The sequence below is a fragment of the Coturnix japonica genome, chromosome 13 (genome assembly GCF_001577835.2).
Source record: "Coturnix japonica isolate 7356 chromosome 13, Coturnix japonica 2.1, whole genome shotgun sequence".
NCBI lineage: Eukaryota > Metazoa > Chordata > Aves > Galliformes > Phasianidae > Coturnix > Coturnix japonica.
The window spans coordinates 15,309,772-15,331,912 of record NC_029528.1 but is presented as its reverse complement, the minus strand read 5'-3'; the positions used below and the strand labels follow the sequence as shown (position 1 = coordinate 15,331,912).

The 22,141-nt window shown below is 51.1% G+C and overlaps 1 protein-coding gene across 1 annotated transcript in view; it reads right to left on the bottom strand.

Annotated features, from left to right (window-relative positions):
- The window catches only part of PSD2 (pleckstrin and Sec7 domain containing 2), a 39,194-nt gene that overhangs the window by 11,174 nt on the left and 5,879 nt on the right, over positions 1-22,141 (bottom strand). Inside the window, exons 2-11 of the mRNA XM_015876270.2 lie at positions 18,597-18,693; positions 16,577-17,125; positions 12,446-12,934; positions 11,465-11,659; positions 10,394-10,474; positions 9,756-9,868; positions 8,600-8,658; positions 4,287-4,376; positions 3,684-3,727; positions 435-625 (exon numbers count right to left, since the gene is read on the bottom strand). Coding sequence (XP_015731756.1) covers positions 435-625; positions 3,684-3,727; positions 4,287-4,376; positions 8,600-8,658; positions 9,756-9,868; positions 10,394-10,474; positions 11,465-11,659; positions 12,446-12,934; positions 16,577-17,061 — 1,747 coding nt within the window. The 5' untranslated portion in view covers positions 17,062-17,125; positions 18,597-18,693. The remainder of the gene's footprint in view (positions 1-434; positions 626-3,683; positions 3,728-4,286; positions 4,377-8,599; positions 8,659-9,755; positions 9,869-10,393; positions 10,475-11,464; positions 11,660-12,445; positions 12,935-16,576; positions 17,126-18,596; positions 18,694-22,141) is intronic.

Below are 22,141 nucleotides of genomic sequence, written 5' to 3'. Positions count from 1 at the left end.
AATCCCATTTACCTTTCCTGCAATACAGTATACTGACAGCAGAGCTATGAAGCAACTTGTTGCTCAGCAGCCTGCACGTGGCAGCATATAGACAAGATCAAAGCTTTGAAGTCCAGACTGTCCCCAGAGTCAGCCTTGGGGGACAGATCTTGTGAACTAGCCTTACCTATTGCTCAGAGCGGGTAGTTTGGGGTTATGCCCATGAACAGGATGGAAGACCAGGTCTATCTGTGTGGGACAGGCACTGCTAGTGTTCAACAATGATTCAAAACACCCTCCTTTCCCTGTGCACTGTTGCTCATGAATCTGGGGGTCTCTTTTGTGTTCCCTGGGATATAGTGAGAAAATGCCACTCCAGTGGGAGAGCCAGGGAGAAGGCAGGGGCAAGGCTTTGTTACTGCCTGGGGCACATCTCCTGTCCCATTAACACGTACTTCTCTTCCCATCCATGTCTGCATGGGTTTTGCGCGTGAGGACACCGTGCTTGTAGGTGACTGCATTCAGCGCTTGGGGGATGTCCAGGAAGGGGTTGCTGCTGTCAACAATCCTTGTCACTTTCTTTGCACTGGCTCCAAATTTGTCGTCTACCAGCTCCGAGAGTGATTTCCTCAACTCGTCCTCATCACTTGGAAACAAATTCAAAGAAGAGATTGAGTGGAGGACACATGGATTGGGTCACAGTGTGCCCTATTTGCTTTGATCTTACAGGGAGTTCATTTATTACGAGACTAGTCAAAAAAAGAAAAGGAAAGAAGGCCCAGGGATTGTAACACAGCAAGTGTGCCAACGGTGATGATCTACATAGAGCTGGGAGGAGTGTGGGTGGCAGGCGACTGTCTCAGGGGTCCCACTGTTAGGTTACTGAAAACACTAAAGGTCTGTCTGAATACCAGGAGTCTGCAGACACAGCACTGCTGAGCACTCCCTGTCCATTTGTGGCCAGCTGAGTGCAAGAAATGCTGGTGATTTCCATAAAAAACTTCTCACACATCTGCTGCTCCTGGACTCAGGACAGACAGGGTTGGGCAGCCCAGGGAAACGCTCAGTGATTCCTCCAAGCTCGTTTCTTCCTATCTGAAGTGAAACCTAAAGTGGCACATAGAAACTAGAGCCTGTATGGGAAGGGGTATTTCCCCAGTGTTCCTGGACATTAAGTAGGACGGCAAACAGGGTGTTTCACTTTGTGACACAGATGTTGGCATCTGAATGTCCTGACTGGATTAAACCAAGTTAGATTGGGTTGGGATCAAACCTCAAACAAAAGCAAGAAGGACCTGGGGATCCTGGTGGATGAAAAGCTGAACATGAACCAGCAGTGTGCTCTTGCACAACAGTATCTCGCTCTCCATCAGCAGAGGGGTGGCCAGCAGGCACGGGAAGGTGACTGTCCCTCTCTGCTCCGCCCTCGTGAGACACCCCTCCTCCCCCCATGTGCACTGCTGCGTCCTGGTCTGGAGCCCCCAATACAGGAAAGCTGTTGGACAGGGTCCAGGGGAGGGACCACAAAGATGCTCAGAGGGCTGCAGCACCTCACCTACAAAGGCAGGCTGAGGGAGCTGGGCTTGTTCAGCCTGGAGAAGAAAGGTTTTAAGCTCAAGGAGGAAAGGTTTAGGTTGGATGTTGGGGGAAGTTCTTCACACAGAGTGGGGAGGTGCTGGCACAGGCTGCACAGAGGGGCTGTGGATGCCCCATCCCTGGCTGTGTTCAAGGCCGGGCTGGATGGAGCCCTGGGCAGCCTGGTCTAACACCAGATCTGGAGGTTGGCGGCCCTGCCGGAGGCGGGGGGCTGGAACTTGATGCTTGGGGTCCCTTCCATCCCAAGCCACTCTGTGACTCTATAACTCACTACGTGGGACACGAGCACCTGAAGCACTCAGCTGGGCGCGGTGGGCACGAGCATTTCACAGCCCGGACGGCCACAAAGTGGGGGGGGAGGAGAGGGGCCGGCACCTGGAGCCAGGGAACACGGCGGCTCACGGGCGGAGCGGCAGGGCTCCCTCTGCTGACCGCGGCCGCCCACCCAGCGGGCTCCCATCGCCGCTGCGGGGCTGGAACCGGGGCTTTGCTCGGAAATTCGTCCTAAGATTGTTGTCAAAGTGACGTCAGTGCTACCTGGGCGCTATGGAGCCGCGGCCAGGCAGCTGCAGAGGGAGGGAGAAACGAGCTGCCTCCAGGCACCTCTCCCGGCGAGCATCAGGCAATGGATGAAATGGCCCAGAAGGTCCCGTTCAGCCCCATAGTGCTGCGGAAACAAGGCAGCCCTGTCTCCTCAGGCAGTGGTCCTGCTGGGGGCTGGGGAGCACGCTGCAGCTCTGTGCTGGGATCCTGGCCGTGCTGCGGGCACACAACGGGAAGGAGCTGTGCAGGACGCTGCCCTGGAGGCTGCCAAGGGAGCTGCTCCCAGACCTGTCACCTCCCAGGGCTACAGGAGGTGAGTGTTGTCTGTGTAGAGCTGAAGGGGAGCAGATCTATTTCACTTAATATCTTTACTAATGATTTGGAGGAGACAGCGTGTCTCATCAAGCTTAAAGAGGACATAAATCAGATTGTGCAGCTGATGCTCAGGAGAGCAGGGGCACCAGTCGGAGGGATGGGAACCTCAGTAAAGGCAGCACAGACTGATGCAAAGTGCTGCACTGCAGCGGCCCTGCAGGACAGACTGGAACTGACTGACCGGGGAGCAGCTCTGCAGAAAAGGCCCTGGGGTTCCTGGCAAACAGCAGATGAACACGAGCCAGCAGTATGGCCTGGAAGGACCAGAAGCCAAGAGCATTGTGTGCTGTATGAACAGTAGCACAGGGTGGAGACTGAGAGGTGACCGCTGCCCTCTCCTTATTACATCACGTCTAGATACAACAACCAATGCTGGGCCCCAAATACAGGGAAGACATCAGCAGGCTGGAGAGTTTAGCACAGGCCACCAAGATGCCCAGAGGGAGGAGTACCTGCTCTTGAGAACTGACTATGGGAAGTGGACTTGCTAGAGAAGAGATGGCGTTGGGGGACCTGATCAGAAGCTTCCAGTATCTGAGGGGGTTACTGAGTAGACAGAGCCAGGCTCTTCACTACGGTACATGGCAAGAAGACAAGTGACAAGAGATTTCAGCTGGATAAGAAAAAAAGTCCCTCTTGGGATAATTAAGCATTGGTTCATGGACCCAGGGGATGCTGTGCATTCACTATTGCTGCAGGTTTTCAAGATCCATCTGGACAAAGCCCTGAGCATCCTGTTCTGAATTCAGTACTGATCCCACTTTGAGAGGATGCTGGACTGCAGATCTCCTGAGGTCCCTTCAAGCCCAAGCAATTCTGCAAATATAGAAGGAAGGTTGTAAAAAATCAGGGGGGCTTCAGCGATCAAAATAACCCCAGTTCCTGAGCTCCTTGAGCAAAGATCATGCTCTGAAGGACCTGGAGAGAGCCTGGCACTTTATGGGTGTAGCAGTAAATAAAGGGGACATTCCCTTTGTTTCCTCTGTGCCTGTGGACTCTGCACCCACAGACTGCCACCAACCTCCATGTCTGCTCTTGTGTCAAAACAAACCCAGCCTGCCTAGATGAGGGACATCAGTGCCTAAGGCCTTGGCAGGAAACGTTCTGGAAACTTCTAGAGCTGAAAACTGGATTTAAGACCTGCCAGCTACATTGAAAAATACTCTCTCAAATACTTAACGTATACTTACATGGCCCATTCAAGCTTCTCATTCTTGATTGAATTGTAGAGGGCCTGCAATAAGAACATGGTATTAGCTGTGTCTCTCATGGAAGACATGTGTGGGTTGTGGAGATCACCTCCTCTACACCCTTAGCTGTGTTCTCTGAAAGACACCTGCAGACAGTGGTGGTGGTGTTAAACCACATAAAAACAAGCAAACAAACAAACTTTACAGTGTCTGAGCAATCTTCTTTGGTACTCAGCTGGTTGCACTGGAGCAGTACATTTAATTACATGGAATGGAAGGTAGAGAAAAGTATCTATGCCAGATGGTTTTATTTCTGGGGAGTGTTTTGTTCTATATGTTGGCTGGTGCATCACAGAACTACCACGGTGAAAAGGGACCCCTGGGATACTCTGAGAGCAGATAAATCCCTGGATAATCTGGATAAAACACCAACAGGGAACAGGGCTCTGATGGCTCCCTGCAAGTTAGCAGAAGGCGTCCATTTAGGTTACAATTCTTCTAATGAAATAAATGCATGATGGAAAATGCTGGTTGTCATAGTAGGACAAGGTGGCACTGCACTAATAATATCAGCATCCCTCTGTCTAATGTGCGTCTCATTACCTTCAGCAAATCCTTTGCAAAGTCCTTCCCATCGTTGAGCCCATCCAGGTTTGTTATGAACTGTTGACACGACATCTTCTTGCCAATGTTCTGCAAGGTAAAAAGCAGTGAATTAAACTTCTGGAAAGTTTTGACTTCAGCGAGACTGGTTTTTAAAGAAATATTGTACAAGTAGCAGCTCAAGGCTGGAAGGGGCTCTTCTGCTCTGACTTTCTATTGGGCTCTTTGATTTCTTTCCTCACGCCAACATTAAAACATTTCAAATTTCCTTTTATAACGATGGAGATAAAACACCTGAAAACAACTCCAGCTCTTGCTCCAAACTAAGTGATCTCATCTCATCTCTGGCTTTGGTCAGGTGTTTCTAGCATATAGGGCTTGAAAGTATTTAATTATGCCTCCTGTTGGGGCCAGTTCCAGATGAGTTCAGGGAAAAGAGGCATAAAGCACCGTAATGAATCTGCAGTGCCTGTGGACTGCAGGCAGTACAGCGTGGTGCAGCATGAGGCTCAGCCATCTCACAGGCTGGTGCCCAGAGCTGGACCCCACAGCTGGCTGCCAGAGCTCCATGGGGGATCCAGACACAGGAACCTGCAGGGAAGACTGCAGACATGTTGCATTTCTTCAGCAGGGGAGGTTTGTGTACTCGCTGGGTAGGGAACTACAGGGTAAGAGAGCACATAAAAGTCACAGCAATGAACCTGACGGATGGAGGAAGGCTGGAAGTGAGGAAGGGATTTTGCCTGAGACCCTGAAGTACCAAACCTGGCTCATTTTTCTTGCATGAGAAGATCTCAGAGCCCAAACTGAGATAGCAGCAGTGCTGTGAAAAAGCAGCTAATTGCTGAGCAACTGGGGAAGATGAAATCATACCCATCCTCTGACAAGCAGAAGAGGTGACGAGAAAGCTCCAACAAGGATCCTAGTGCTGTGAATCAGCTTGTTGGACGAGGCTGCCAAAGCACTGCAGAGCCAGGGGCAGGACCCAGGCTGCTGTCAGAGGGATTGCACACAGGTTGCTGTGGTTCAGACACAATACAACCACACATCAGCAATCTCTTAGAACATCAGTCTGCTGCTCTGAGACATGGGCAGGAGCCAGCTACTCAAATCCATTGCCCTGCAAGTGCTTCCAAGTCAAACCCAGCAGAGCGGAGAAAACAGAATGTGCTCCAGGGCCCACACTTTTTGGCTTCAGTTGATCAATACTTGCAAAGAAACTGTCCTGTGATCACAAGTGCCTCATAATGGACAGCACCAGCACCAGGAACTGCCTGAGCTTTCACACACTGCAGGTGTATTCAGCAAGTATGGGGAATCCCAGCAACAGTTCCAGAAGGGGATACCATGAGGGCAGAGCAGGTTGCCTTCCTATGCAATAGGCCATTCAAGATCTGCCTAATCCACCAGCACCACCACTGTGTGTTTACATAATCCTCCAGGGTAAGCAGCTGCACACTTCAAACATCAGTGTTCTGATGTTCTATGTGCCTTGGGTAGGGGATGCATTTTTCATTTCTGGCCAGCCAAATAAATGGGGGCATTTTGCTTTGTTTTGATACTCTGGTCACATATCAGCTAAAGAACACGCAGGCAAAGCTGCTTCATGGTGTAGGCACTATTTTTGATATGTCCTCATGGCAGAACAGATTTTCATCCCATCTCAGCTTGCTCCAGGCCATGCAACAAGGCACAAGAAATTGCTGTGAGGTGATCAGTTGGCACTGTGGTGTGCTTAGATGGAGGAAGAATGAGTGAACAGTGGCTAAAATAGATGAGAAGTGATAGAAAGTTAGGGGAATGGGTAGGATGGGTAAGGGAACGGATGGTGAAGGTGGATGAGTGCAGTGGATGGGAATGGACAGATGCAGAGAAAGCAACACACACTACAGCAGTTAAGAGTGTGTAAGAATGAATTGGGAAGGATGCAGTTGGTCTGATAGTGGATACACAGGGCTGAATCTATGGTCCACTGTTTCAACTCAGTTCCATTCCTCTGTTTGCAACTGGGATCTTGTCTCTTCTGTGCCATGGCTGACTCATCCAAGACAACTGCAGTGTCCAGTTTGGCTCTACCAACCTTTGGAAGACACTGGGTTGTAGCTGGGTGTTATTTGGCTCTTGAAAAGTCATGGCATCAGTAGGCTGGGCAGGTACAAATGGATGAGGGAACACTGAGTGCACAATGGGAAAAGCTTCAGGAGGAGGAGCAGCTTGCTGAGGGCAGAGGCCATGGAGGGTGGCTGTCTGGACTGCTCCTTACAGCCCTCCCTCATAAGGTGTTAAAACATTTGAGCTGGAGGCTCTACGCATGACTCTAAGGATTTGAACAACAGTAACATCTGGCTGTTCTACATTGGAGCAGGACTAAATCAGAACTCCAGTATAGCCATGTGCAAATCTCATGTTTTAAAGCCAGTCTCATGACTTTGAGGCTCAGGCTCAGGGTGTGATGGTTGCTGCTGGAACGGAGAAGTAGCCCATTGTGGAAACACTACTGTAGACAATCAACCCTTTACCAAAATACATCAACCCCCCCTTCCTAACCCGAGGAATTCCCACACTTGGCAATGCAGAGGAAAACACTGAAACACACAATGTGACAACGGGAAATAAAATAATAAGTGATATACAATATCATGACAGCATCTTCAACAAAACAAGGGGTGAAAGACGGAGTCACGCAGCCCCAGGTACCCTGCAGTCTGGGGAGGCTTCTTTGCACAAGGAGAATTTCTTGTGACTCACATCACCGGCTGATGGGTTGCCAAGGAGTGAAGGACACTGCACAATGACTTAGGAATCCAGACAAACAAAATGCCTATTTCTTTTTAAACACAGAAAAAAAACGAGCCAAACGCCAGTGCTTTGCAGCAAAACACCAGAATGACTGCACTTACCACCTGGTAAAGGGTTAAAGAGCAGAAAGAGAGGTTCCAGGAGCAGAAGGAAGAGGGGGGAAAAAAGAGAGAGGAGAAGGAGAAGAAGAAATTAATGTTACACAGAAAAAATAAAGAGAGGATTTTTCAAAGAAAAGCTCAGGCATTTCTACATCCGGTCAAAAGGAAGTTGTATTTCTCTGTGCTTAATTAGCATGAGATCATTTCTTACCAAACCTACTATCAATGAAAAACTAATGCTTCACCAGCACACCTAATAGTGTTGTCACCATTAGGCACTGGTGGTGCCTTTGTATCTGTGCCATCACAGGTGACCAGCGCTTCCCAGGAGGGAGTCAGAGGATCCCTTTAAAGCTGCTTATAAACCAGTTTCCAATACATTGATGTTATGTCCTACTGCTGCCTCATTAAAAGCCTAATGAAGAAAAAATCCAGGCAAATCTCTGCAGCTGCACAACGAATTGTTACCAGCTGGAGGCAGAAGAGGACTCTGATAATACAGCTTGGAAATCATGGGTTTGTGGGGCAGAAAAAGGGACTAAAACTAGCATGGGTGTCACGTGTGCAGTCTGCAGTAACAAGCCTCTCCCACACCCCTTCTAGCTGCAAAGAGGACCTGGGATATCTGTGTCTCCATGCCTAAGTTCTCAGAGGTGAAAGAAGGAGCTTCAGTCGTCTGAGACTTGAGCAGCTCCTCTTGCCCTGGGTACAACCTGCTGAGGCTCACAGCCATGCTGTGTCTGCACCAGGAGGCTGGACAGCAGGAAGGATAGCAGCACCTGCAGCCTTCCACAGCAGCAAGCAGGGCACAGCCTGTGTGCTCCCAGCTGCATGTCAGGCTCTCCAGGGGTCCTGGTGCAACTAGTGGGACCTGTGCCCTGCTCTTTGTCTGACGTGATGCTTTCCAGTGGCTGTCTGCAGTGGGGAATGTATCTGGGAATTACTTCATGTTCTGGGAATGGAAGCTCTGGTCCTGTACAAAACTAATGACTCCCTTGCAGCAGTTTTGCACGGGGCGGGGAGGGGGGAGCCTCACTTGTCTGCATCAGAAGAAAAAGCAGCACAATTGGAGCTGCTGTTTGCCACACTGCAGAGACCGGTGCCAAAAGACCTTCCCAAGAGAGCTGCTGGGGCAGTGTGGATGCATGCAGTAGGTCCTGGGAAGAAAGCTGCATTGCCTGTGCCTATGGAGGAACACTGATGTCAGATGTGCCTTTGGCTTGAGCATGCAGCGATACTAAGAGCAGGTACATCCTAGGGCTGGGCCTGGCACCCACAGCACCCTGTGGAGCTGGTCACAGTGCTCCCTGCCAATCTATTGTCCCGGTTTTCCAGCAGTACATGCTGCACAAAGGAAAAGACCTCCATACTGGGAAGGAAAGAAGGAAGGATACATCTCCAAGTGCTACTTACATGGCCATGGAGGTCTGTGTTTAGCAGCATCAGGGCACAGGTGAGCGTATGAACCCCATCTGAAACACACAATAGTCAGACAGCTATTACCGATCCCCTTCTCAGTTTCCGTGTTTGCTCTATCTCAGCAGCCCATTCGCTCCAAAAGCAGAGCTCACTGCTATGTCTTTGGACTTTAAGGAACACTTCTTTCTTTGAACTGCATACGGTAGTTACCAAAAAATACATCTGTTTTCCTCTCAAACTTTACTTATTCTTTAAATTACCACCAGTGAACAGGTTTGAAATCAATTTTGTCAATGGCTCTCCTGATATCCGACCTGTTGCTGAGTCCATCTTGTACCCCATGTCCATTTCAAGCACTGCAGAATGGAGCAGACCCTGCTGCTTTAAGCTGATTTCTCTCCACTGGCCACAGTCACCACAGGGTCTGTCATAAACATTCCCCTTCAAGAAAGAGTAACCTCTTAAGAAAGGCACCTCCTTGCATCCCCAGAAGCAGTTTTATTCTTGGAACAAAGTGCCTCCATAGAGCACATTCTGGAGCTCTGTGGAAGATTTTGGGCTGACATCATTTGGCTTCGTTGTCTTTCAGGGGCAGGTGGATCATGCACTCCATGGCCCCAAGGTGGAGCTGGTGTCCCAAAACCTGCTGTTCACTTGCTGCTGCTGGGCTCAGTCACATCCGCATCATCTTTTTACTATAACTGTGTCCCAGCACAGACACGTAACTCTTCTGGATCTGGGCTGTATCAGACTAAGAGAGCACCAATGGTCTGTCCAAGACACAGCTGTCTGTGAGAAAAGCCTACCACCCCCTCAGTCAGTGGGTCAGAGCTTCTTCCGCCTCTGCTTTCATTGTCCGATCAAACAGGCCAAAATTGCCTTTGGTGTTGCAGCAGTTCTATCTCCATCAGTGGAAGAGTTACTGAATTAGCACACAGTAATGTCCCAAATCGTCTTAGAGGGCTGCAAGGACTTCACAACCACCAGGTCATTTCTAGACAAGATTGCAAGGGTACTCCTTGGCAAGGCAGCTCTAAATAATTTTCTTCCTAATATCTAACCTGAATTTTCCCCCTTTTAGTTTAAAGCCATCACTCCTTGTCCTATTACTATCAGACCATGTAAAAAGCCAGTCCCAGGAACGCAGTACCTTCGGAGGTGCTCTCCTCTGGGTTGCACTGGCAGTATCTCCGGGAGAAGTGAATCAGCACACGCTCCCGCTCCTGTGTCTCTCCCATCAGTGGGAATGCTTTCAAGAATGTCCTGCAAAAAGAAAGTGATACTTAAGGTGTCATGGATCAACCTGCTGGAAAGCATCCATGCTACAGGGAAAGGTAGGAAGGGGGTCCTCATAGCAGCTAGGAAAGCCTCTGTTCTCTCCATTGCCCACACCCAGGGGCCCTGCAGGTGCAGGCTATGGGGCTGGCCTTGAGCTGTGCAGGGAAACTTTGCCAGCTGCAGCAGGGCATACCAGGCTCGGCGGCTTCAGGTGGGGTTGTCCACCCTAAGGGCAGAAGTTGCTCTCACTTGCTCTGAGTTTGTACAGAATAGGATTCCCAAGAAAGCTGCTCTCCACCATGGGGAAGCAGGTTGTGGGCTCTCCGAGCAAAACCCACTTTTGGTGGTAGTTTGTTGTGCCAAATGTGACACCAAAGCAAAAATTAATGCTAACCTGTCCCTGCTCCTGTCCATGGACAGTCTCTGTGGAGTCGGGAGGCCCAGAGAAACCCACCTGCTCTGCCCCAGCCAGCCTAAGACATACACGGGAGTGCCCAGAGCCCAGCTCACCTGAGTGCTTTGTCGAGGGTCAGGCCAGCGAAGTCAAAGAAGCTGAGATACTCCTCTGCTACCAACTTGCTAAATTCATTACTGTAATTAAAGAGGGAGTCATCAGCCTTTTCATCAGGGAAGAAGATGCTGTCGAGTCCTGCTGCAATACTCCTGCTCTCCAGCCCAGGCTGGCTCCCATCCCACCCTCTCAGCACAGCACCCCGCGCTGTGTCTTTTTGCAGTCATACTCTCAGACACCACGTGCCCGATGGATGCTCCTGGGGTGCTGGAGCAGTCAGGGTGCAGGAGTGCTCAGCTGACATTGTGGCCCCACTCACCCCTGAGTGGTTTGCCAGGGCTGGAGGAATACATGTGGAGTTTCTGAAGGATGCTTGGAGACTTACTGCCTTTAAAGCCAGAATGGATGGTGTTAAAGTTAATGTATCTGCATGGCTCAGATAGCAGAACTGCAAGTATGATGAATGACTGCTGGCAAGAACTTGGAGATGATCTCAATATGATCAGCCTTGCTCATATGTACTTCATTTTCCTTCTCCCCACAAAATGAAAAGCATACTAAGTACTGCACATCCAGTTTCACTTCAGGACCTTCTACAGGCTCACACTCCCTTTCCAACAGCACTGTTTAATCTTCCACTGTGAGGCAGACACTGCAAAGCTTTGGGTAGACACTGTTTGGAAGCTCAGCACATAGTGGAGTAACTTCACTTGTCCTGCAGCTTCAAAACAGGGTGATGTGAGAAGCCAAAGACGCCTGTGATGGAGCTGTCACCACATCTTCACCCCTCTGCCACAGACACAGCAGAAACCAAGGAAGCCCTTGCTGGTGGCCAGGACTCACGAGCCCAGGATTTAGACAACATGGTGAGCGCTGGTCTACGCCAGCTTCTGTTGCGACTGCATCTCCCCTGCCCATCATGTCTTCTTCATGGGCTCACACCACCTGCACACACTGGGTCAGGATGCTCCCCAGACCCTCCCCACCACAGACGTCTTCCTCATGGCCACACTCAGCACTGCCTTGGTCCACTGCTTGGCCAGGCTGACTCTACATCAAAGACCACTTACTTTTTCCCAAGCTGTCGTGCCACATCACAGCGCTTGAACCCTTCAAGGTTGTAGAGGCGCTTGGCCAACCTCTTTGCAGCCTCACTGTCTGCCCTGCAGCCATTTGCCAAGGTGTCTGTGCTTCCCTGATCAAGCTGCTCCATGCTGCCCATGTCAGAGTCAGAGTCTGAGAGAGCATCCTTCAAGCTGGCATCGCTACACAGAAACAAGAAACAGTTCAAGGAGCAGCAGTGTGACTTGAAGAAACCCAAAGAAAATACCACATTTTGATTTCTTCTCATCCTAACCAAAACATACAAAAAAAACCCCAAAATATTTGTGAACTGGACGTTGGGCAAATCCTATTTCATTTCAGGTCAGATGTATTTTGAGGCATTCCACATAGTACATTTTAATCTCAAACTGGTGGGAAAAAGATGGAAGAGGAAATTATTCCTTGCTAAGAAATGAGGACATACCCATTCAAAGCAAGGAGACCCAACCCTTTTTAAAGGTTCCACTCCCCACATGGTATGGAAAGCTGTCCTGAATGGATACAAAGGTGCCAGAAGCGTAGATCCTTCTGGTTGGAGTTGTAGGGATGCCAGCCTTTTGAGCAACCAAATCAATGCTGGTGCCCTACAGAGCAATTGTGTGCACAAAACACTTGAGTCTCGGCTTTTCTTGGGCTCACAGTGCTCCTACAGGACCCAGCAGAACATGTTCATCCTTGGGTCCTGTATTTGAGAGCAGGAAAGACAGACACGGATCTGCTGGGGAATGGCTGATCTAGTGCCGTGAGACCTTGGTCCTCAGCTGTGTTCTCTGCCTACAGATAAGAACTTTTGTCCTGTGGGTGTTTTGTCTCTCTGCCATGACAACACATGAGAGCATGCACAAGGGGAAATAAAACACATCTCCATGTCCTATGAGCCTTGTGTCATGGCTGGGACCCCATAAGACAAAGACCCTTTTACCCCAGGAATTCACACCCTGCCCTACCTGATGGAGTTAATGATCTTGGTGGCATCTTCCTCTGAACCTTCCACATGGAAACCATTTGGGATATTCTTCAAGGACAACCGGCTCAGCACGTTCTCTGACCTGCTGCTGGTAATTGAGTGCCTGAGAGGGCTCCCAAAATCCCCCTCTGCTGGTTTTGCTGCCGCCTGCTCTTGCTTATCAGCAGCCACGTGGGGAAGGGAATCTCTCTGCTGGGCCACCAGTTTCTGTTCCAAGAGCTCTGGGCTTTCCTTTACCCGCTGCTGGATCAGTGGGGTGAGCGGAGCTTCAAAACTGACACAGCTGTCAGTCTCATCTGTAAGAGAGAGGACGTCCAGAGAGTCCAGGCTGCTGTAGTACGTGCCTTTCATAAGGTCAGACTCAACGATCTTCTCAAAGGTCGAGCTGAACCCATCCCTAATGTCTTTGAATTGAAAATGTTCCTTGTCATCCTCACTGCAGCTCAGCTTGGCATCTCCAGCAGCAAACCTGGACGAGAAAGGGAGATGTAGAAAAAAATGGTCAAGGAATTGCTTCTACTTCACTTGGACTAGGGGGCAGGAGTAGAGGTAGGAATGGATGCTGCAGTCATAGGACCTTGAGAGTTCTCCGTGGTATAACCTAATTGCATCCCAGTTTTATTATAAGCTACAGAGCTGAAGAAGACAGAGCTTTACAATGAACCCCCCAGGGACCCAGTTATTTATGGTTGTGCCCCAGCAAAAAGCCAGAGATCTGAATTGGAGATGCTGGTGCCTCACACTTGCAGCTGGACCAATTGCCAGCACTGAATTAATCTACGGGTTCTCTCTCTCTCCAAGTGCTCCAATTCTGGCAGTATCAAAAACACGGAAGACAGTAAAGATTGAGATCAATTCATACAACTGCATGTTGGCAGCAAATGTCCCTTTGTAGCAGGGAAAAAAACAGAAGCCATTAGGGAGCAATTCTATGCTCTATCTTCATCCTTTTGTCTTAGACAATACACTCTAGAAGAGCAGGGCACCACAGGGCACTCTCTGCAATGAGGGATGTCCACAGGGATGGAGCCAGGGCTGGAGGCTCCGTGCTGATTTACAGCCATCCTGTGGCATGAAGGCACAGCATGAGCAGTATGACAGAGGCTGCAAAACGTACCAACCTGCAGGGTTAGCTTCTGGGTAAGCAACTCCCAGCTATCCTGGCTTTCAACGCAGGGACATCAGTTCCAGGGCACATCCCAACACAATCACACAGGGAGCTCAACTGAGACCCTTCCAGATGGAACAAACCCAGCAACCAGCTCAGAGTGGCTGAAGGTGGCAGTGGCAGCCCAGTCCCCTGCACCCTGGAAAGGATTTCCCTAAAAAACTGGTCTGTACCCCAAACCTGCTGCAGCTTCCAAGCAGGATGTCATTCATTCCCACTCATTTATCATTTGACCACATGGGGGAGTGGTGAAGTATCTACAGAAAGGCTGAGACGTTGCGTTTTGATACCTTTCAAAGTAGAAGAACCCTCAGTGCAGTGCAAAAACCATTTCTTTGTCAAGCATTTTTTGTCAAAGCTCTATCAGCAACAAGGATGGCTGGGAATGGAAGGAGCCTGGGAAGAGTGTGGTGACAGAGTTGCACATGCCCCTGCAGTGACAGCAAGGTGTGAGAACTAGTCAGCTCCAGCCTTCTCTCCTGCACACTGGGGGAGGGTCTGCATGAGGGGACAACCTCCTGCTTTTAACGAGCCAGGGCCAGAGCTGTCAGAGAACAGAGGACAAATCGGCACTGTCACATTCCTGACTTCTCAGTGTCCCGAGAGTCTGAGGAGCCCAAGTGGGTGCTGTGAAGTGGACACTCCATCCCCCCTGCCCCATGCTGCTGGGTGCCCGCTCAGCTGCCTGGTGAGCTGCGGCAGGAACAGTGAGTGCAGAGCAATGAGCAGATGGCATCCACGTATTTTCCAGCCCTGTGTCTGTTCCCTGAGCCTGAACTCCTATAGCAGGCAACAGGGTCAGGAGACCTGTGTCCCTAGAAACACCCGCTGAAGGCCACGTGTGGCAGAGAGCAGAGATCAGGGCAGGAGCTGCAGCAGGGGACAGCTCAGCAGATGCTGATGAGCCTCCAGCACCCACAGCCACAAGCCCATCACATCCCTCCCTGGATGGTCCCAGGGAAGACCCTCTCCCAGGGAGGGCGAGCAGGCTTCCTACAGCTTAGAGCAGCCCAGGGGCAGCCACCTGCATCTGATTCAACCACACTGGACCGGGAGGAAGATCAGGTAAGACCTCACTTGTGAGTGAGCATAGCACAGCCTCCCACAGGGAAGCGTTGTGCACTTAAGTATTACGCAGCAGGGAAGGCAATTGCTTTACTTAACTAAGGAGCCATATATTTATTTGCATTGTAATCACAAGCTTCTGTGTATTGAAGTAGCGCTGTATCTAATTGCCTGTGCTGATTTTCTCAGTCATCTCTGAAATGCTGTTTTATTGCTTATGGCAAGGCATGCCGAGCTATGCACTCACTTACTGCCACTGAACTGCACTGGATTTTTATGCACTGAGTTGTTTATATTTCACTCCTCGCTGGTTAATTAGTTGTAATAAAGTAGAACCTTGTTTGCTGCATTGGTGGAGCCATCAGGAAGGACGTGGTGGCAGCCAGGACTTTCTTACCTATGTGCTGTGGGCTTTCTGCTGAGTTCTGTACAACTTTGTTTAATGAAATGTGAAATGCACGATGGCTGTACATTGCCATGGGAAAAGATGTGTGTGCAAAGGCAGCAGTCCCCAACCTGCAGGCACCAAGAGCGTCTCACAAGCCAAAGGTGGGGATTCCTGTATTTACCAGCTTGACATTTTAATGGGGCTGAAAGCAGAGCATGTCGTTCACTGGTGAAGCTCCCTGTCTGACTGCAGAGGTTCAACTTCCTGAGATCAGCAGGGCCTGTGCTGGGAGCTCCTGGGAAGCTGGCAGACCTCAAGCCAGAACAACCACAAGGAGTGGAACGGGGCTTTGACAAGTGGTGTGCTGGCATAACAGCGGGATAGACTAGAAAGAGGGGAAAAAGGGAGACAGCAAGTGCAAACTGCAGCACGAGCACAAAAGTTTTGACTTTATTTCCTCAAATGGGGAAATAGAGAAACTGAATTCTACAGTGCCTCCGTCCAGTGACTTGCAGGTAACCAGGAGCTGACAGAGTAGCTCACAGGACTTGTGGAGCCTGCATGGAGGTGGGCTCTCCAGGCCCTCCAGACATCAGCGGACAGAAGCAGCCTGCCTTGGACACCTATTCCTCTTCAATACCTTCATCTGTGACTGTTAAAACAGTTGCTGCTTCTTACTGGTGCTGATGGTAAAGCAAACCACCAGTTTGCTGCTGGGGAGACTTGCTAACTGCTACAGATGCAATGAATTAGGGATGCCAGCCATCAACCCACATGCTGTGCAGCTTCCCAGCACCACTAACACTCTTGGCCAAGCTCCAGACCGTGCTCTGAGCCAATGGCTCAGCCTGAAGCCTGCACAGTCAGGAGGTGATTCAAATGCCCCTCTTTGCCATCCTGTCCCTATTACACCTCCTTGCTGCATGCATGAAGCAGAAACTGAGCTATCATTGTGCCACCCAGGCACTGGCAGCACCAGAGCAGTGGGGACCACAGCTCAGTGCCCTGCCCTCCCTTATTAATAACACGCTCCTCTGGACGCAAAGCTGCATCCTGCTGGCCACGGATTGCCAGAGCTAGTCGAGCTGCCAGGGACTCCCAGGGCACCCCAGGCTTCCCATGGCTGCTGTGCCTGCCCTGCCCAGATACCTCAGCTTTCTCCTTAACTCTGCCTGAAGTTCTGCAGCTGCAGCTCAGATCACAAGTGGGACACTCCCAAAAGTCATCACTCTCCCTCAGATATCGCTGAGCCTTCTCCTTCGCCTCAGCACATCTGGGGCAGACACTGGCTCCAATCACAGACTTTCTGCATTTGCAACAGGGAAAGAAGCCCAGAGCAAGAGAGCAACGAGACAGTCAGCCACGAGAGCAGCTGCAGCTCTTTAAAGTGATGAGTTACACAGGGAGGAGTAGAACTCAGACCAAGGAGGGATGGGAAACGGCAGAGAGAAGCCAGCACCGAGCTAAAGCTACGGTAGTTTTGCACTCACCCGAGCTGCTCCTCCGGCTCATCAATACTCAGCGCTCCCGAGGAGCCCAGGAGGCCACGCAGGAGCTCCTTGCTGAGCGCCCGGCTCCGTGCCTGCGGCCCAGGGGAGCTCTCCTCCCCGGAATCCACGCTGCTGGGGCTGGGCGCGCTGCCGTCCCGCGGCTGCAGCCCCGCCGCCTCCCCGCCGAGCTCCGTGTCCACGCCGTTGGTCAGCGCCGGCTCCTCGCAGCCCTGGCCGTCACTCTTGGCACGCTCCTCTCGCTCCCACTCGCCCGTCGAGGCGGCCAGATGTTGGTCCCCGAGGCGCAACTCATCAACTGCTGGGCCGGGCTCGGCGTCATCCAGGGGGCTGGCTGTCCCGCTGGCAGGCTCTGCAGGCTGCCCGAGCTGCTCGTCCCCATCGCTGTGGGTTTGCACAGCAGGCTGTGAGGAATGCAGCTCGCTGCGGGCTGCCGCAGACAACGGGCAGTGCCTGCTCTCACTCATATTCCACTCGTCCTCCCGGTGCTTGCGGGCTCCCTCCCCGCGGTCAGCTCAGGCGCGGTTGTACCTACAAGAGAAAAGACCCCACATCACCAGAGCCCCGAGGATCAAACAGTGCTGGCTTGGCCATGGCAGCTCCGTGGGGTGGCAGCCAATGCTACAGCTGTGGTGGCAGGAACAGGGAGGAAAATATACACCCCCCAGGAGGAAAACAGAGAGGGTTCATATTTGGGTTTACTGCTTTAAGGATGAGTGCTTGTTACCCAGCACCGAGACTGGAGAAGAAAACCTGCCCTTGAGGCCACCAAGGACCCAGGCATCCGTCCTTCTCTCTGCCCTGAGCTCCATACACCCCATGCTGGGGACAGGAATGTGGCCCCATTGCTTCTCCCATGCTGGTCACCTGCCCACTGAAAGCTGGGGCCTCTGTGATGGCACTGGGAAAACCACAGGTGTGGGTTTGTTTTAGTTTTTTTAACACTTTTAAGCAGCTGTGGTGTGCCAACTTGTGTGATTCTCCCTGCTGACTCACATCTCAAGCAGCTTCTCCCCTTCCAGATAACACTTCTCCTGGTACACAAGTACTGCTGAAGTATTTACCAGCTAAAGCTCTGGCAGAAGTGTCCCTGCTGAACAGGCCATGAGACGTTCTCTAAGCGGGCGAGGGAAGGGCACTACACTGCACCACAAGTGGCTTTTTGATAAAAACGGACCTTATTGGCAAACATTGTCAATTGATGCAAAGTCTTGCAAGCAGCATCCTCAGCCATGGGCAGCAGCTCTCCACTGCTGTGCAAACCCTGTGAGCCCTACAGCTGAAATCCAGTGATCACAGAGCCAGCAGAAATTCTCTCTTCTGGAAGCCAGTGTTTCTGTGTGACGTTCAGGCTGAGGCATAACAGCCAATTTAAAACAGGGCAACTTAAAACTGTGTGCCTTCACCTGAGAAGGAAGCGTACCCAACTGGTTATAGAAAGCAGATGGGAATCCTGGCTTCTTCCCTTGGTTCTGGTCCTATCTCATGTCACAGGCAGATCTTAGATCTCTGCCTCAGCTTCTTCTCTGCAAACCACAGATAAAAGCACCTCTGCAAAGCTGTGAGGGTGCCCAGACACTGGGAATGGGCTCTGCTTGCTGAGCTGCAGTTCTCATTAGCAGTAAAGTCGTTGTTTGGTTAATGCAGGGCCCTACAAGATGTAGGTACTGAGATGTGCCTCTGCTCTCACTGGTTCCTCTGTGCCTGGAAAAGGAGCAAAGGGAGAGGAGAAGTTTGGGCCCAAACTCTCTGGGCACAGGCAGAGCTGTGTGGATATGTGCTAAGTGGGACAGACCCTTCTGGGAGCCCTAACCCCTTCTAACTGTGCGTAGGGCAAAGCCCAGTGGAGGTGGAGCACCCAGGCGCTCCCTGTGTCCAATTCACAGCTGCTGAGAGATGAGGTGGTCTGAGGAGCTCAGAGGAGAAGGTCTGGGGAGAAATGCTCCTCCAGTTTCTCATCCTGCAGATGAGGGATGGGGCAGATGCCATGCAGGCATGTTACCTCTTCTCCGTGTGCATCTGTGTGCATCCCCTGCTGTCACAGAGCTCACAGCATCCCCACATTAGGTGCAGCCAGGCACGTGGACAGAGGCACGACCCTGCAAGCAATAATAGACCAAAGAGTGTGAAACATAAGAGAGGAGAACCCCATCAACCTGCTGCACTGCCGCTGCTCCATGCCGGGCAGCTTCCCAGCCCCATCCCATGCCCAAACTGCCCATTCTTTGCAAAGCCCTGCTAGTGCTTTTCCCTCTGCACACATTGGTCCTCCCTGACTTTCAGCTGTGGCAGCACAGCAGCTGAATTCAGCAGGAAACCTTAGGGAGGCCTTCTGACTTCCTCCTCTCTCCAGCCTTCCTTCCTGCACACTGGCAGCAGAACCAAGCCATTGCAATGTCTTCCATCAGTTTACCTGCAGAACTATCGACACTGCCGAACATGACAGCACTGTAATCTGGAGTAATGCTGGACATGTAACATGAGCTGAATGATGACACTTTCCCATAGGGAAGGCATAACACTCAACACAGAACCAACATCCAGATTGTTGGAGAAACCTTTCCAGGAAAGCGCTGTTGTTCTTTTTCTTGACATGAGCTGAATAATGTAGTTCTTAGTCTACATTCTTAAACCAGCCAAGGAGTTTGGGCTGAAATTTCCCATCTCCCTTCTCCCACTGCAGTAAGTTCAGCAGGAACTAGATACCACCCAAGCTAAATTCCAGTCCAATAACGAAAGCTTGGCACAGCTATAAGCAACCAGAAAACAGGAAGCTAAATGTGGTTAGGAGACAGGGCTAAGAAGAAATGTTGGCAATCCTCAGTAAATGTGAAGTCTCATTCTTCCCTCCTAGCTTTAATCCAATTCCTCATGTCAATAAATCAATATTTCTGTTATTATGCATAAGGTACTGCATTATGCTTACTCTGCTTTGCCCTCTGTGAAGTCTAAGTGGGACGTTTATGCTCTGGAAGAAGGGCTGAGCAGTCAGTTAAACTCCAAGGCGTGCTCTTCCTTGGCACTGGGGAAGTGGGGGAGGATGCGTGCTTAGCCAGGCTCCCAGCTTCCAGCTCACCGGTCTGAGCAAAGCCAGCAGTCTCTCTCAGCCTCCTGACTCCTCTGAGATGTGGACCCATACGCTGTGGCACACACAGGTGGATGGAGGCTGTCGTGTAACTGAAGTCCTTAGGCAAGCTGAGTGTGCAACTCAGGACTTACTCAGCAACCTGCTAGCTACTCAATCCATGCTGATGGTGACAGTTCCTTGAAGCATGCCCAGAAGCCCCAGAGGAACAGCTGGTATGTAATGAGTTACCCAGCTGCCTTGTACTGAATGCAGGCAGTATCTGGTCAAGCAGGAGGGGCTGTAAGGTGACATCTGAGTTCCCACCTATGGATCTACACATGACCATGAGCCTTGCCCTTCCTGCAGCCTCAGCATCCCCTCAGTGACTGCTGCTCTCCTCAGCCCCACAGGTAGGATGGGCATCCCACACATGTCCACTGCTACCAGTCTCCAGAAAACATAACAAAAGCCAACCCCAAAAACACACAAACAACAACTACAACAACAAAAGAGCTGGGAGAAGAGAATGAGCTGGTAGATGTCCTGCCTGGGGCTACTCACACTGATAGCTATGGTGGCTCTGCTGTGACCCGGGACAGCTGGTAAGCTGCAGGTCCATGATTTGGACCAGCCCAGCCCTGTAAGGCCCATGTAAGCAGAATGGCGTGGATTTGTGCTTGGGAAGAGGCTGCGACTCCTGGAGGAAACATTAGGGCACAGTCACTGACTTGCAGGCTCTGCCTTTGGGTCCTGCCTGGCCACTGGACCATGAGCAGATAAGGGCAGAGCTGGCTGGTGAAGGACAGCAGAAATGTCTCACCCTTGCTAAGCCTTAAAGGTTTTCTCCTGAGTGCTTGGGCGGCAAGTGTGATGGGGGTCCCATGAAGCAACTGTACACTGCAGGTCTCAAGGAACTCACTCACAGTCATCTGCACTTGCTGGTCTATGTGGGGCAACGGGACCAGCAAAACCAGGCTGGCAGCCACAGCAGGAAAGCACCGGTCCCAAAGAAGCTGCGCAGAGATGAAGCAAAGTCTGCCCTGATTCTGTGAGAGGCTGGAAACCACACAGTGGCTCTTTCAGGGACCGGCTCTGGAAGTCTCCCAGCTTTTGTTGAAGCTGAATGGCTGGTGGAAAATGATTTATTTTAAATTTTCTTTCCTGCATTAGGAACTGGAAAGGCTCCCACTTCAGTTTGTGTAACTGCTTGGCTGCTGCGACAAGGAACACTCAGAGAAGAACCCTGCTGCTTCTTGGAGCACCAGCTTTCCCTTGAGCCGAGGTGGGCTGCTCCCTGCTGCAGCCTTGCTTTGTCCCCGTGCTTTGGATCCTGCTCCCTTGGGCTTGGCAGAGACAGGTCCATCAGGAGGGCTGTGCTCTCACCCTGGTTCCAAGGAGAGGGCAGGAGGCACAGGGACAGCGCAGAGGAAGAGCCATTCTGTGTGCCTCTTGTGGTGCTGGAGGTAAAGGAGGAAGTAAGCAGATGCCGAGCATGTTGGACAACTGCAGTCAAGACCAAAAGGTGAAGGGGGGTGGCAGGAAGGGGAAGGGGGTGGCAGGGCAGGCTGCTTGCTCCCAGTATGGTGGGGTGCAGACTGTGGGGGAAGGAGGGCACTAGGAGACTGAAAGGTGCAGGATGGAGCATGACTGGCCCTTCTGGGTCTTTTATCAAAACTAAAGGAAACACCCAGAACGTCTCCTCTCTCTGCTGGACCTACAAGAGTGTCAGTACCAGGAAGGGGCACTGGGAGCCTCAGGCAGATGTCAGTTCTGCAGCCTATGGCCTGGCCCAGGTTTTCTACTGGTGCCCTGTGGTGTCAGCTGCCACAGGGGGAAAGACAGAAGGTATCTGTGCTGCCAGTCAGGTGCCACCAACCTCCTGGCCTTGTGAACCCGTGTTGTAACCTGGAGGCACACACAATCCTCACGATCACCTTCATTTTGTAGATGTCTTTCTTGTGCTGCGATGTCCTCTGGGTCCATCTGCTCCAACCCCCACTCCAGCAAAGCCATCCAGAGGTTCATCACTTCTCTTTCTCTGGATTTTCTCTATTATCTGTATTGAAGTTCCAAGAGTATCAAGGCAATGCAGTAAATCCCAGATGTGGGCATACCAAAGACCTACACAGGAGCAATCTGATGCCCTCACCTGGGCTGGAGGAAAACCTGGCTCAACAAGGAAAGGTGAGCACTGGCTGCTGCTTATCTTACAGTTCACAGCCCCCCGTGTACCCACAGTCATCACACATTGGCTCTGTACTATCCCAGAGGTTTCCACGCATCACTGTTAGTTGAAACTACAGGTCCCATATCCTTCAGTTCCAACCTAGAAAAGAGGCCATGGATAAAACATATTCCACAGACTAAAATAAACCAGCTACATGCTAAAAAAAGAGCCTTTGGGTAATCAGAAATCACTGTGCGTGGAACATATTTCTTCTTGAAGCCAAACCCTACAGCTCTTTATTTTGTATTTTTAT